Source organism: Chlamydotis macqueenii, chromosome Z, assembly GCF_036417535.1.
Source record: "Chlamydotis macqueenii isolate bChlMac1 chromosome Z, bChlMac1.mat, whole genome shotgun sequence".
NCBI classification, from domain to species: domain Eukaryota; kingdom Metazoa; phylum Chordata; class Aves; order Otidiformes; family Otididae; genus Chlamydotis; species Chlamydotis macqueenii.
Genome location: NC_141593.1, coordinates 43,793,799 through 43,808,346, shown reverse-complemented (window position 1 = coordinate 43,808,346; position 14,548 = coordinate 43,793,799). Strand labels below are relative to the sequence as shown.

General features: G+C 38.5%; 1 protein-coding gene across 1 annotated transcript in view; it reads left to right on the top strand.

Moving 5' to 3' along the window:
- Positions 1 to 14,548, top strand: part of HSD17B3 (hydroxysteroid 17-beta dehydrogenase 3) — a 24,828-nt gene extending 10,280 nt beyond the window's left edge. Inside the window, exons 5-12 of the mRNA XM_086769800.1 lie at positions 6,283 to 6,390; positions 7,126 to 7,193; positions 7,967 to 8,002; positions 10,124 to 10,158; positions 11,191 to 11,272; positions 12,901 to 12,966; positions 13,268 to 13,417; positions 14,099 to 14,548. Coding sequence (XP_086625926.1) covers positions 6,283 to 6,390; positions 7,126 to 7,193; positions 7,967 to 8,002; positions 10,124 to 10,158; positions 11,191 to 11,272; positions 12,901 to 12,966; positions 13,268 to 13,417; positions 14,099 to 14,209 — 656 coding nt within the window. The 3' untranslated portion in view covers positions 14,210 to 14,548. The remainder of the gene's footprint in view (positions 1 to 6,282; positions 6,391 to 7,125; positions 7,194 to 7,966; positions 8,003 to 10,123; positions 10,159 to 11,190; positions 11,273 to 12,900; positions 12,967 to 13,267; positions 13,418 to 14,098) is intronic.

Sequence of the window (14,548 nt, the reverse complement as noted above, 5' to 3'; positions counted from 1 at the left end):
TTTCTGGTGTTACAGTGTTGCATGAACCTTTCTGGTCATGGATGGCTTTAAAAATGCATGCTATAATTCAAACAGTGCAATAGGTTGGATAAAAAATGTGAACGTGAGTTCTTTACTGGCTTCAGTAGCCCTTAAAAGGAGATACAATACTAGAGTTGCCAGAGGAATCTATGAAACATTTTATGCTTGAGATAGAAAAGTTACCTTTAGGTTAGTTCTTGGAACGTAGCAGAGGAGTAAAAATCAAATAAATGTACCGTTTTTAAGGTTTTCAATTTATATTTGGCTTTTGATAAAGCAGTTAAATAGTGTGTCTTTAGAATTAATGTTCCTTTTCTTTTCTTCAAAGGAAATTAGCCATTTACTGCAGGGAATGGCTTGTTTAAACACATTAAGATTGGCGCTTAGGATTTCTTTTGGAGTCAAATGAGTTTATATCCTCCATTAACTTTAAAGATTGCTGAAATCAAGGTTATTCTTCCCACGGTCTCTTTTTCTGTTCATGGCTTCTATCTACCAGATCCCTTGGCTCACAGGTTCCTGTGTTAGGCATGTGTCCCTCCAAGACTACACCTCTGTCAGAAGGAGGACTCTGTCAGAGTATCACGTCCAGGGTCCTTATCTGCAGAGAGAGCAGCTCACCTCTCAGGGAAGTGGCAAACTTGAAGTGGGTGAAAAAGCCTGAAACTTCTGAACCTGCAGCTACCGAAATCAAGAATTAGACTCTGGAATTTTCTATCCAGTTTGCCTTTCCATCTCCTTGCTTCCAAGGATAGACTTGTTTTCCCCTGGGAAGTAAGGAGTATTGGAGCAGGAAAGCACCAACTCCCTGAATACTCTGCATAAGCAGCCATGTCCGTGAGACCAATGTGACTATCACCTACGCTAGCCTCTCTTAAGTAAACAGCCATAAAAAATTAACTTCTGTGGGAATTATGTGTCATCGTTGCATTTCTTGGCAGCTAAATGTTAAACAATTAAAATAGTGGAAACCTGAGGGAAAAAAAAAAGGCTAAGGAGTTTTTAGAACTTCTTTGTATTGTAAAATATAATCAGAAGGAAAAAATGAAAACAATAAGATTCCTGAGACTAACATAGCTAGATAAAGAAAAAAAAGTGGTGGAGCCCAGAAGGATAACATACTGTAAATTCCTTTGCACTATGATTTATTACAAGGCCATCCACAGGCCCCCTTCCTAATTGAGGCCGTACTGTGCTGAGTTGTGTAGCAACACTTAAAGAACGACTTGCTGTGTCCTGAAAGGTGCTGCTGAGGCAGCCTACAAACAATCCTATGCCTTGTGCAAAAGTGGCCCGTAACTTTTCACATGTGGGGAATCTTCCCTTCCTGCAGCAGCGCTATCCGTGTAATCCAAGGTGTGGGGAGGTAGGTGGGTGGTGTGAGCCCAGGAGCTCAGCCTCCACTGATCAGGTTTTTGTGCCATGTTCAGCTGGGTTCTGGACATAAAGAGGTTTCCCAAAGCTTGCTGAAATTGTTGGCAAATCCCAGTGAGATCTTTCAATTGTTTTCAGCAGGTTTTGGCTGAAGCTTGGAGTGACTCATGTGTTACTTATTGTGTCAGGTTGGAAATGAGCACATAACAATAAGTAGATGGCACAAACAAAAGGAAGGAGAGGAATATACAATGATGGAAGGCGCACAGTATCTGATCTGGAGGCCACGAAAATCTGCAGGGACCTCTGAATGTGGGCTTATGTTAAACTTTGGAAATGATCCACTGATTCCAATTTGCAGACTCAGGCTTTACTGAACTTAAGCTAAGCAGTCATTGAAGAAGTTAAACTTACGGTGATTTTATGTGAGTAAATAAACAACAGAAACTAAAAATGAAGCAGAAACTTAACCAGAATGATTTTTCTGTTTTCTAAATTTCCTAATTCTCACTGACTTTTTCTTTCTAAACTGCTTAAACAAACAGTATCTCGCTCCAAGCAGTTATCATTGCCCTGAACTAACATGCAATGAGATTAAGGCACAGAGAGACAAGAAGTTTACTGTAGGCTGCATAAATTTGTTATAGGACTGGACACATAACTCGTTTCCTTTTTCTTAACAGCTACACCATGTATCTTTTTCCAATCAGTTGAACACCATCATTAAAAGATTTGCCTCCCTTTTCAATCTGACAATATTATTTACCTAATCATACTGTCGCATTCAGTTTGGATACTGAATAATGTCAATGAAAGCAATCTAAAGTATGTATAATTCCACAAACCTCAGTGCTTGGCTTTTGAAGCGTTCCATAGGCCATGGGTGTGCCTGGGAATAGCTCTCCGAGCTGTAGCAGACAGAAATCCACCATAAGAAAAACATTTCTCTAAAGAAGCACTGTAATTGAAAGCCAGATTTCCATCCACTCTGACAGGAAGGCTCTTTTAGAACGAGATGGAAGATAACACGGTTAGTCTTGTGGAGGGCAGGCAGAAAGGATCATTACACCAGGTACACTGCTCATTTAACACAATTAGTATTGTGATTGTGAAACATTGATAAAACCCTAAAACCAGGAGATTACAAATGATGGAATGCTACTAACGTTACTGCTTTTTTGTTTCTTCTTAAGCAAGCTGTACAGACAGAGACAGGTCCTGATTGAAAAGTTGCACTTTAGGGTCTGTTTGTATGAGCAGGGTCTGTACTGTTTAGCTGTGAATGCCAAACGAACAAAAGCCACTTCTGTAAGACATAAAAATTATTCACAAGAAGCGTGGAGTTTTTTGGGTTTTAGTTCTTTTAGTTTTGGGGTTTTTGTTTTTGTTTTTGTTTTTTTTTTTTTTGAGAAGAAACAGTTCTGTAGTTAAGGAAAGATAAGGTGTGTGGTCCTCAGAACGCAGTAGAAAATACGGGTACAGCAGTTAAAGACTAGCTGAGCATGCAGTTCGTGAATTCGGGTTTGATGAAGTCGTGTCTGTTAGTACAGAATAAAGCAGTGAACATAAAAATCACCCCATAGAATTGTCAAGAACCAAATGTGTCTTGCTCCCTGTACTAGACCTGTACAGGTGCTTGGTCATTTAGCTGTCCCTCCTGCTGCAGGTTCAGTTTCCAGCCTGCTCTGCTGTGTCCTTTGCCGCTTCTCCTTCCAGAGCTAGCTCCAAGAGCTAAGCAGGTAACAAGCTGAGATCACTGACTAGCATAAAGCAACTCACTTGGCGCACCCTTCCTTCATCATCAAAGGCTGTCACAGATGCCTGTTGTGTCTTGCTGATCACTTGAGGTAAAGCATTATTGCTCTAGGCTGTTTTCCCAATTGCACTACTACACAACAGAGCACTTCAGGGCCTTGACTGATGTTCTGGGTACTCTGGTAACCAGTGACAATTCACATGGCTTTTTGTTCACTGAGTCTGTGTTCTCTGGTGTCTTGTATCACCTTTGGCAGTTCTGCTTTTACACTCATTCTTTTTGATTCTTCTCTATTTTCCTGTCATTTATGAAACTCAATTTTTGAGGTGATGATTTTCTCCAAAAGACTTTCAAATGTTTATACTAACAGAATTTTTTCTATTTCTCCCTAGTCTTAAATCTTTTTTTAAACCTCTTTCTGTTGTTAAAGTAACTTATGATTTTACTCTGCTCTCTGGAAATTCCCACTGAATACGAATGCCATCTTAGCCTGCGTGCTTCTCTTTTCATATTCAAATTTTGCTATAGTGCTCAAAAGGGTCTCCTCTTTCTACAGACATCAGCTCTTCTGTCGCTCAGGCATGCATTTTGCTACCTCAGGGTTTCAGAAGGTCTTCATAACTCTCTAAACAGAAGAACAGAGCTTCTGGCAGACTGCACATCCTAACCAACTTCATGCTTCATCCTGATTTATTCTCCTCTTGGAGAATTTCAGAAGGCAGCACATTACCCTATCTGACAAGTGGGATTCCCAAGTGATCTGAGGTCAGGAGGAGTTAGATGTATCCTTCTTAATGATACTTTTTATAACACATTGGCTTAAACAACTCAGTTCAAGTTTTTAATTTTCCTTAAATTTGTTTTATCTTCGTTTTTTTTTTTAAAAACACAATAACCTGTCCTAATGTTTGAAAACATAGGTTTTTTGCTCCTGGCATTCTTAGGACTTTTAAAAAGAGTTGGAATGGCTTGTGTCTTCAAAGACTGTCATAAATCTTTGTCACAGAGAGGGAGAGACATAAGAAACATTGGAAATTATTTTTTGGCTCTCTCGTTTGCAGAATTATTATCATTTTCTGAAGAGCTATCCCTGGATAATTCATTTATCAGCATGATAGTTTTATTGGTTTTTAATATATTGTTTTGTTCTTAAATGAAACAGAGAAAAGCCATCTGGAGGACTTGTGTGTTGGCTGACAGTGCTGGTTGCAGCAGTACAGTTTTGTACAGACAAGGGGATGCAGAGAAAGTCCAAATGGTTTGTTTGATCCTCATTTTTATGTTGCTCTAGTTTTGGCTGCCCTTCTTATTGCCCGCAAGAAAGATGTCCACAACATCACTGCACTTTTTAAGACCATCTCGTTTTGTTTATAGAGCTCTTCAATCAGAAGGTCGCTGTAGGTGTCTGCTCCAGCTGTTGCTCTGTTCTTTCCCTTCACTGCATTCACACTCACAATGTCCTTTTCTTTACAGTTGTACCGTTCCCCCAGCCGGGGAGCACTAGGGGGTCATTTGCCACTAGAGTTGCTTTTATAGGTTGAAGGTTCAAAGGGTGTTTCATCCCTTTCATACACACAACTGCAGTTTGGAAAAAGGGCAAGAAAAAGGGCACTCCTTCCCCCTTTCTTCTGTTGCAGAGACAGATGTCCTCTAAAACCGCACACGAGACACAGGCTGTGTTTCAGATCGGGAGTGAGAGCATCTGCTGTTTCCTCAGAGCACTTGTATTACTTGGGTAGCTTGAAGTGGTTGAGACTTGCAGTGCAGCAAGGAGGGAACAACCGGGAGGGAATAACATCCTCTAAGCTGGCAACTCAGGCCCTGTTTTGTTGCAAAACGGCCTGCTGGATGCAAAGCCAGCTTTCTGCCAGCCTTTCTCTCCTGCAGGAGCTGGTGCAAGGCCTCTTCCTAAATTCTGAGTGTACACAAGGGTGGAGGCAAGATTTCTGGGTAGAAATTAGCAAGTCTGATTCCTATTTGAGACAATGCTCCCTATCGCCTGTATGAAAAAATGAGGCTCCAAATAAGTGCAGACAGTTTCCCAAACAGGACTGAAAGCAGACTTTCTGCCATCAATGTGCATCTGAATTCCTGCTGCTTGCGGCGAGCCTGCAATCCAATCGTCTACTGACATTTCCAAGCTTCACTTGTCACTTTTTCAGCAAACTTCATCTGGATTTCAGGTTGCCCATAAAACTTGAAAGCAGGTTTAGTAGCAAGAATTTACAACGTGAACATCTAGTTAGAAGAGACCTTACTGGGCCCCTTTAAAGAAGAACCTTTCCTTTAAAATGAGAAAATAAGAGCCTTTACCTCTTTTCCTCATGAAACTTCATTGAAAATATGAACAGCAATAAATCAACTGCTGAGAAAGATGGTAATGTACAGCTGGGCTTCACTCCGGCATAGCAATGACACTGGAAAAATCACACACATTTCCCTTTCCCTTCTGTGTAAATTGACCTTGTAAAATTCAAGCTGTACCCTCCCTTTAATGCCTTTTAGTCCCGCAAAATCCTGGGGAAGGTTCAGTCTATGGGAGTGCAAATGTCAAAACAGGAGAGGAATTGTTTGAAAATAATGCAGAAAATACTGCATCACATCCAGCCCTGGTTTTTTCCCTCCTCCTGCATGAAAAGATAAACTCTGCTTGTTAAAATGTTCATCTTATAAGTGAAAACACTTTAAAACAGTTTCTGAAAAACTGTGCTTATGTAGAAGATCTGGCACCCACATTCACTTGTCTAACATATGCTGACAGTGTTAATTTGTAAATATTATGATAACCAGGAGAAGAAGTCCTGGGTTGTTTATTTCTGGGGTATTTGTCTTGCTCAAGGACCAAATGGTGTTTAGAATTTGTAAGGGAACTTTCATAGATTTCAGGGCATAAAGTCATCCTATTTGCCAGGTCATTTCCTTGAAAACAACTGGGTACAATGAGAGTGTTTTGCTTGTCTTTTGATTTTTCTTAAAGCAAGAAAGTTGAATCAATTGCTTACTGTACAGCAGACATTACTAAATGAGACATCTGATTGTTTCTCTCATTACTTAATTACAGCTCTCCCTCTCTCTGAGTAGAGGCAAAGGGGTTTTATGGTGGCTTTTTTTTTTTTTCTCCTTAACTACAGAGCAGGCCACAGGTCAAAAGGTGAAGGTTATACAAGCTGATTTCACCAAAAGTTCAATATATGAGAATATCGAAAAAAGTCTACAAGGCTTGGATATTGGTGTTCTGGGTGAGTCAATAAGGTCTGTTAATTGAAGAGTATTTTATGACTGCAGTGTATTAAACAGAGAATTGTATAAATGATGTGTCATAACAACTTGTTAGCCAACACTCAAGACCAAGCATACAGCTGTGTAATGCATTTGAGCATTTGTTATCATTAAGAAATTTTAAAAGTGAATTAAGATTCTCCAAAGGCTTCCTGTTTCTCTGCACAGTGGCTTCTTTACTGTGAAACCTTTTCTGCTGCTTTATAAGCAGTATCCAGCTTACAGGGTGACTTCTTCCCTGTTTGGCCTCAAGGAATTAATTTTCACTATTGGTTGCTTTACAGCTGTGTGCAATTCTTTTATTCAATCTGAAATGAGCCTGTGTCTGACATTAACTGGTACAATCTACACAGCAACAATGAAAATGTGGGTTTTTTTGGGAAGTTCTGTTGTGTTTTTTTAAAAAGAAAATAATCCTTTTTATAGTGAAACAAATGAAATAACAAAAACAAAACACAAACAAAAAAAAAAAAACAAAACCCAAAACTGTAGCAACAGACAGTTTTTCTGTTCCCTGAAGTCAGTAGTGATCAGTACTGATGACTTTAGTAAGAGCAAGACTCGATGCTAAACATCATTTCTCTTCATACAGAGCTCAAAAGCTTCTGTGTCTCAAGGAGAAGCCATTTGTTTAACTAGTTGAACTATGCACTTTGTCTAGATTTGCTTCTTATCCTTATGTTTCCTTTGATTAGTTAACAATGTTGGAATGCTTCATAATCCTCTTCCGTGTCGTTTCCTTAATGGACCAGACATAGATGAGGTAGGATTACTCTGTGGGTTTCTACTTCCAATATAACAACTGGAAACTGTAGCTCTACTTACAAGAGACAGATTCTGCCCCTGCTACAGTCAGCACCTATTTAACTGTGCAGCTGAGGAGGAAAAGAACTGGGCCCGAAGGATCATAATTTGATTCAGTTTTAATGCTCAGAAGAGCTTACAAGAGAAAAAGAAAGTAGATTTCAGCTACATTGCAGCAAGCACTCCGCAACAGAGGGGCGAGCACGGCTGGCCTGCTTGTAGCAGGGATCAGCAGCCTCTCCGGCTTGCTGCTCACGCGTGGTGTAACAGGGTCGAGCCTGGCCACAGCTACAGCTGAAGCCTTGGGTTCTTGCTACTATTGTTAAAACTTACTTCAGAATACCATTGCTTAAGTATGTGGCTCTGTGACTTCTGTAATTTGCTGTGAGTTTGCATCCAGCTCGGTTTGGCGGTGCCGTCACTGCCTGGGCACCAGCCTTCCAGGCTTCGCCATGTGCAAAGATCTGGCTGGGCAAATTGGAGGGCATGGAGTCAGACGGGTGCAAAGCAGATTTCAAAGCCATGTTTAAAACAAAATGAATTAGGGCTCACCTGCCTTTGAAAATCCCTCATCATAGGTACTGTCAGTGGTGAGGGAGGCAAGCAAAGCAGCTCTAAAAGCAGGGGCCTTGCTAGAAAGTTTCTCAGTTGGAATTGCTAGCTTTGTTACCTAGATAAGCTACAAACTCTCTGAAGTTAACTATGAACTTACTGTTGTCTTGCTTCCTGCAGGGCCTCATCAACTGCAACGTTATTTCTGTTATAAAGGTATGTGACACACTCAAATCTATGTTACATCTGTAATTATTTTTTTCCGAAAAAAAATTAGTCCCACACAAGCATGACCAACTATCTTTCCTGTGTATATTCATTTAATTTATCCACAGACAGTAATTTTCAGCAGGAATATCACCAACACTTTAAGGACCCCATCTGTTTCTACTGCCAATGATGTATTTTGCTCAGCGCTGACTGGAAACATTTTAACACAGTTGCTTGATTGAGACACATCGTTACACGGCCGCTGAAACATTTTGCAAAAACATGTTGTTTTTTAGAAACGGGGAGATTTGTTCCAGAATCAAAATCTTCAGGACAGGAAGATCTGCAGTTTGACTTTTTGTACTGTATGTGCCTTTTTTTGACACAATTCTGTTCTGTTAAAAGTTTTTTGTACAAGTGCAGGACAGAAACTTAAGGAGTTGACTCCCAGTTCTGCATTGCCACCTCTTATTTTTAATTTTGGTTGGCTACTTCCCTTACAAGAACAGGTACTATTTCATGCTTTTCCCCTCCGATTAAAATTTGTATTGCTCTGCTGTTTGCAAGCAGCATGTTAACATGAACAAGAGCAGAACAAGAGCCTTGTAGTTCATCTCAGCCTTGGCTAATGTCTTTCTAAACACGACGTGAAAATTATCAACAGATGTTCATCTTTCTTCGGCTAGCAAACTTTACATCTCAAATCTGTACTGCTGCTTAATCACTTCAAATAATAAATCATGTAATATCAGTCAATTGAAACAAATTCTTCTATGGGCTAGTTTGATGAACTTTCTGCTCCTAAGTTTTATTCTATTTATATGTCAAAAGAAGAGAAATATCTGCAATATGTGAAAGCTATGTATATATGCCTCACAAAATAAGGCAAACATTTTGTACCCTCTCAATCTGGATATAAAAGGGTTCTCCCTTTATTATTTCCCACCTTACACATACCTCCAAATCAAGAACTTCTGCTCCACCAGTGCCTGGGGATTGCTTTCCCTCATGGCTGCAACCATGTCCTTTTCAGTGTTTCATTCACCTTCCTCCAAAACACAAAGAAGAGAGCATGCTCCTAACCAGTGCTAAATCATCTTTAAATCTGTTTGGGTTTTTTTTCCCTCCTCCTTGCCTTGATTCTTGCTAAGATCCTGCTCACCACTTCTTGCAGTGGGATGCCTGAGCTCCAGGTATTCCTGGCTCCCACAGATGCCAGTGAGACTTTTCTGCACTGCAAAAGCAGGACATTTTCCCATGTTTTCCACTTTACTTGGAAATTTCCCTTCACCCAAGCTGATGTGACTTATCTGCATTGTCATCTTTTCTGAAAATAAAGCTTGTGAACCCCATTCTACTCCCACTACCCTGTTGTGCACAGTGACAGTACTCAAAAAAATAGGGAGATAACAAGGACTGAATCAAACTGCATCATTCTTTTGCACAACTTCTCACTACTGCCCTTTACAAGTTAAGTCACACTCTTATCCTGAGAAGATTCATACATTATCCATGTTTTTATAAAAAGTCTGTAGTATGAATATGAATTCCCCTAGGGAGTTAGGCTTACTATCAATAATATTCCTCAAATACAACAAAGAAAAACAGATTTCTTACCTAAAAATGTAATTGAATTGCATTTTAAAAATCACAGGCATGCTTAAAATAAGAATGGATGATTACATAATTGGCAATATCCTAAAGCTTTCTTTGGTAACAGAAAAAAATGTTTTCTATCCTTTATTTTCTGATATTTCTGATCCAGGTAGAGACAGAAGTGAAAATGCAACACTGTGAAGTTGACTTGCTCCTTACAGTTATGATATAGTCCTGAAAAATGACAAAATTCAGATACTGTTGAAAAGCTTTGATTAAGCATAAAACTTTCACTACTTAGAAGACTAACCTTTGGATTTTTTATTTTTGACAACTCAGATGATTTGTAGGCCATTAGCATTTCTGAAATGTTCTCAAAATCTTTGAATGTGCCACAGTTCAGCTATTAGAGCTGTATACATATGGCCATGGTTGAGCAAGTGGAAGTCTTATGAATAAAACAAGATCAGTTGAAAAACACAATCAGAAAGAGAGAGAACGGATATAATTTTTAACACATTTGTCTTACAGATGACAAAACTAATTTTGAAACAAATGGAGACAAGGTAAAAATATTTTTTCCAGAACTTTCAATAGGTCTTAGCTGCTTCCTCTGGTTTATTCAGTGGTATCTGTGCTTTTTTATTATTAACTTCTGCACATTACAGAATATCAATCAGTAAGGTTTTCTTCTGTTGCTGTCAGTGCTCTGTGAATGAAGGACAGTAACTGCCACAAATTCTCAGTCAACTGTAGAACAAGACAGAAAATATAAAACATAGGCCTGTGTCCAATAAAAACACGCAAGTGTGGCAGAAATAAAATGGCATGTGAAGGGTCTAATTGGACCAGAAAGGACATTTGAGTATATTGTCTTGTTCTTCTGAGAGTGGTAGCTGTACTTGGAATAATTATTTTAAAACTCTGGGAATACCTGTACTACATCAAAGAGATCAATTCAGCTATGCAATTAAGGATCTCTTTCTCCTTTTAATACAATGTGTGTGTTAGGCATGGAGGTCTAAACCAGAAGTGAAGGTCTTCAGATGGGGCTTCTAGAAAAACAGTGTTAACTACTGCATTTTAGAGGACAGTGCATCCTTTTTGTTTTGGCAAGAAAATAAGCTCTTACTGTTTAATTGTTTTGGTTTGTTTTTTTCCTGGTTGTTGCAGAATGAATTGTTTTTCCTGATTTGTACAGGGAGTTGTGAATAGGGAAGCTAAAACAACAGATGCATGGAGCAGGAAAAAGAATGTGCTGGCTAATGAGCAAAGGGGACCAACCAATTACTTAGGAGCATAAAATCTTTCCTCTGATGGCAGTTTTTGCTCTTTTAGATGTACAATAGCATGTACAATGTTCCCATGGTTCTCATTGCACTAGGCATTTAAATTTCACTTCTGACATTATTCCTAGCTGGTTTAGACTTAATTGCACCTAACTAAACCATAAAAATTGGGTCTTTTGAAAGTGTAGTCTACAGTATAATAGCAGAGCTATGCCTTCTGGGAGAAAAAAGTTATTTTCAACTTGTGCAGGGTTTCACTATAACACTGTCAAATGTAAACTGAATGTAACTGTTTAAATTAAATTTCAGACAAAAAGGTCTTATTCTGAATCTGTCTTCTGGTCTGGGTACTTTCCCTTGTCCATTGTACACAATGTACTCAGCTTCTAAGGTAAGTCATTCACATTGCTTTATAAAGAAATCCCCATCAAGTGTTCAGCAAAGTCCTTGTATCGGCCATATAGGGCAGGTTTTCAGAACATAAATCAGCGTTGCTCCACTGAAATAATCAGGCGATGTAAATTAGCACTAGCTGAGAATTAAGATTCAGTGAAACTATGTAAACAAAATCAGTTGAAGGTGTGTCTGATCACTGGAAGATTTTTACGCTTCATTAAATAGTGTTATAACAGTGCTGACAATCTGTCCTCCTTCTGGGAAGTGATGATATTTGCTAGGCTGGCTTAGATAGCTCACTCAAAACTATAGATGAACAAAGGTGCTAGATTTTGCTTATGGAACCAAGAATATAATTCCTGGTAGGTGGGTGGTGAGTTGTTTGACTTCGAATTAAGGCCCCAGAGCTCATAAAAATGAGTGAGTGATTTTTATTGAAACTCCAAAAGCAACTTGCTCAGCTCAGGTTTGCTCCAAATTAAAAATTCTGATAATACTTGTTTGCACATACCTAAAGTTCAGCTTGGTAAGAAAAAGATAGTTATTCTTGGTAAGAAATTCTAGTTTTCCATTTCCTTTTTCTATTTTTAAGATAATTTTCTCATTACTCAGAACTTGAACTACATTCAAACCAGACGATTTTAGTTCCTTTAAAAAGTTTAGTTCATGTTATTTCAAAGTGATACCTTGGTTGTATTATTTTGATTTTTTTCATTATTGGCTTTTACCTTTGTTTCTTTTTAAATGGACTTCTTTTGCAATGCCCTGAAAAGAAACTATTTTATTTGTCAGCATATTGATATTTCATGAAATACCATTACACTGTTGGTGTTTAAATTGTAAGACCTGTCAAATAATGGCTTTGAAACAGTCCTTTTTTTCTCCTTAGTAGGACTTTTGTATTTCTTATTCCAAGGAGTGATAAAATGTTGTCAACTTTCTGAATATTTCTCAAAGATCTAACTCCTAAAATTAGTCTTAAAAGAAACTCAACTTTTACACTAAGAATTCAGTGTGTGTGTACCCTTTGTGGTGTGAAGAAAAAATTAGAAAAATAAACCCTAAAGTCTGAAGCTACAAAACTCCCCAAATACATGACTTTGAAATTCATATTTGTAGGCTATTCTAATAGCCTACAAATAGCCTTCCATACATTGGAAGTATGAGTTGTATTACACTCTGCTGCTTATTGCCGCAGAGTGAAATAGTAGTGAGAAACAATAAGCCTTGAACTGGGAGGGTAGGCGTCAGCCAGAGATGAGAGCCACGTGAAAAAACAGCTAGAATAAATAGGATTCAGGAATTTTTATCTCTGCATTTTCAGAAATGCGACAAAGCTTTCAGTACAGCCTGCAGTAGCATTTATTTCATGTCTGGCTTGCGCCAATGCCAGGCTTTATCTTTTCTGGTGCAGATAAACAGTCAATCTTGCCATTGCTCATGTGCACCAGCAGAAACTGTGTCTTGAAAAGTTCATTTCTATGTTCTTCACCACTGCACCGTGCCTTAGGTTGTATGATGCTTGGCCATTTTTGTTAAGGACCTTTTCTCACCGTATTTGTGAGCATATATGAAAGTACTTTGTTCCCTATGACAATATTATTTTGTTTTATTGTATTCTAGGCATTTATAAGGACTTTCTCCAAAGCACTACAAGCAGAGTATAAGGCAAAGGGAATTATCATACAGGTGATGCTATATCTTGCCATATTTGCCTTCATTTTAACAAATTCTTCAAGAATATGAGATGCCTAAATCTGCACAGGGTGGCTGTCCTTGGTAAAGTGCTGGGTGACCCTGTCAAATCTTTTCCCTGTGTGCAGGCTTTTTTCCTTATTCCACCAGAGTACCATTAGCTATTCCACCATAGTGCCTTAATCCATTGCAAATATCTGTTACCATTTGTCAGATGCTGTAGGATTCTGGAGAGTGAATGGCCTTATCTAAGTCTTAGATGACATGAGACTGTTATTATGATTTCTTATTTTAGGTAGTGGCTCCTTACAGTGTTTCTACTCCAATGACGATGTACCAAAGACCTGGTCTTATTACAAAGACGGCAGAAGACTTTGTTAGTGAATCACTGGATTATGTCACCTTTGGAGATGAGGTTTTTGGATGTCTAGCCCATGAAATGCTGGTAATTGAATTTGATAGCGTGTAAATGGGTCCCAAAGGCTGAACCAAGCTCAGAGGTTTCCTTTGACTGATTTCAGACAACTTAAGTTTGGACATCAAATGCGAAACAGTGAACTGGTTATTAAGGCTAATACAGCACCAGTAAACTATAAAGGGAGGAATGCACGAGTAAAGCACAGTGGTATCAGCACAATGTGGTTTTCTCTGCTTTTGTGTATTGCGTTGAGCTCAGTTTGATATCTGGTTAGTCTTTATCCTTTCTCCAGCTGCCTGTTTTCATGACCCTATTAGGAATATTTCTGAGACCCCTACTCCTTTACAGAAATTGGCCAGCAGATTCAAAAGTTATTTCTGGGGAGAAGGGAAAGGACATAAAAACAGACTGTGCTATCACATAAATATAATTTCCTTAGGATACCAAACTAATAAAATAGAATAAATATTTATACATGGCAGCTGTTAATGATGAGTATTTAATGAAAGTGTAGGGAAGAGAACAGATTTGCTGAAAACTGAGAGGAATGAACATTTCCCTCTAAAAGAAACATACCTACTGAAAATATAAAGTAAAAGCTTTTGCATTTACTATTTTTTATGACCTTTCTGAACACCCAGTTAATTTCTTTCAAGACGTTCCTATAACCCTTTGCCTTTGTAATTTCTTTGTTTGATTATTCTGAAGGCATGTGTCCTGCAGTTTGTCCCTTTATGGGTATTCCACAGTGACAGACTTCAAGAAGCAGTCCTGCATGTGTTTACCAGTTATCTGAAGAAGAGATGGAGGAACGCCTAACAGAGTCATTTTTTTTCAGAAGATGTGCAATGGGAAACCCTAACAGGATGCATTTTACTGTGCCACCATGTGCGTCAATGTGGAAGAAATCAAATCAGCTTGAGCTATCCGAATCATCTATCAAGTGATAAGTGGTTTGATCCTACTAATCTATTAAGCAAATTTCTGTCCCTTTCCAAAGACCATAAGATTTGCTAGAGCTGTTCCAGTGATTTCTGTGGGCCTTAGATAGGTTCTAAGAAATTTATGTTACTATTTTAACAGAAACTTTAATGTAAATATTTACACTTATTTCATGTTAGTGAATAAAACAATGATTTACTTTATTTCCAAACTCAT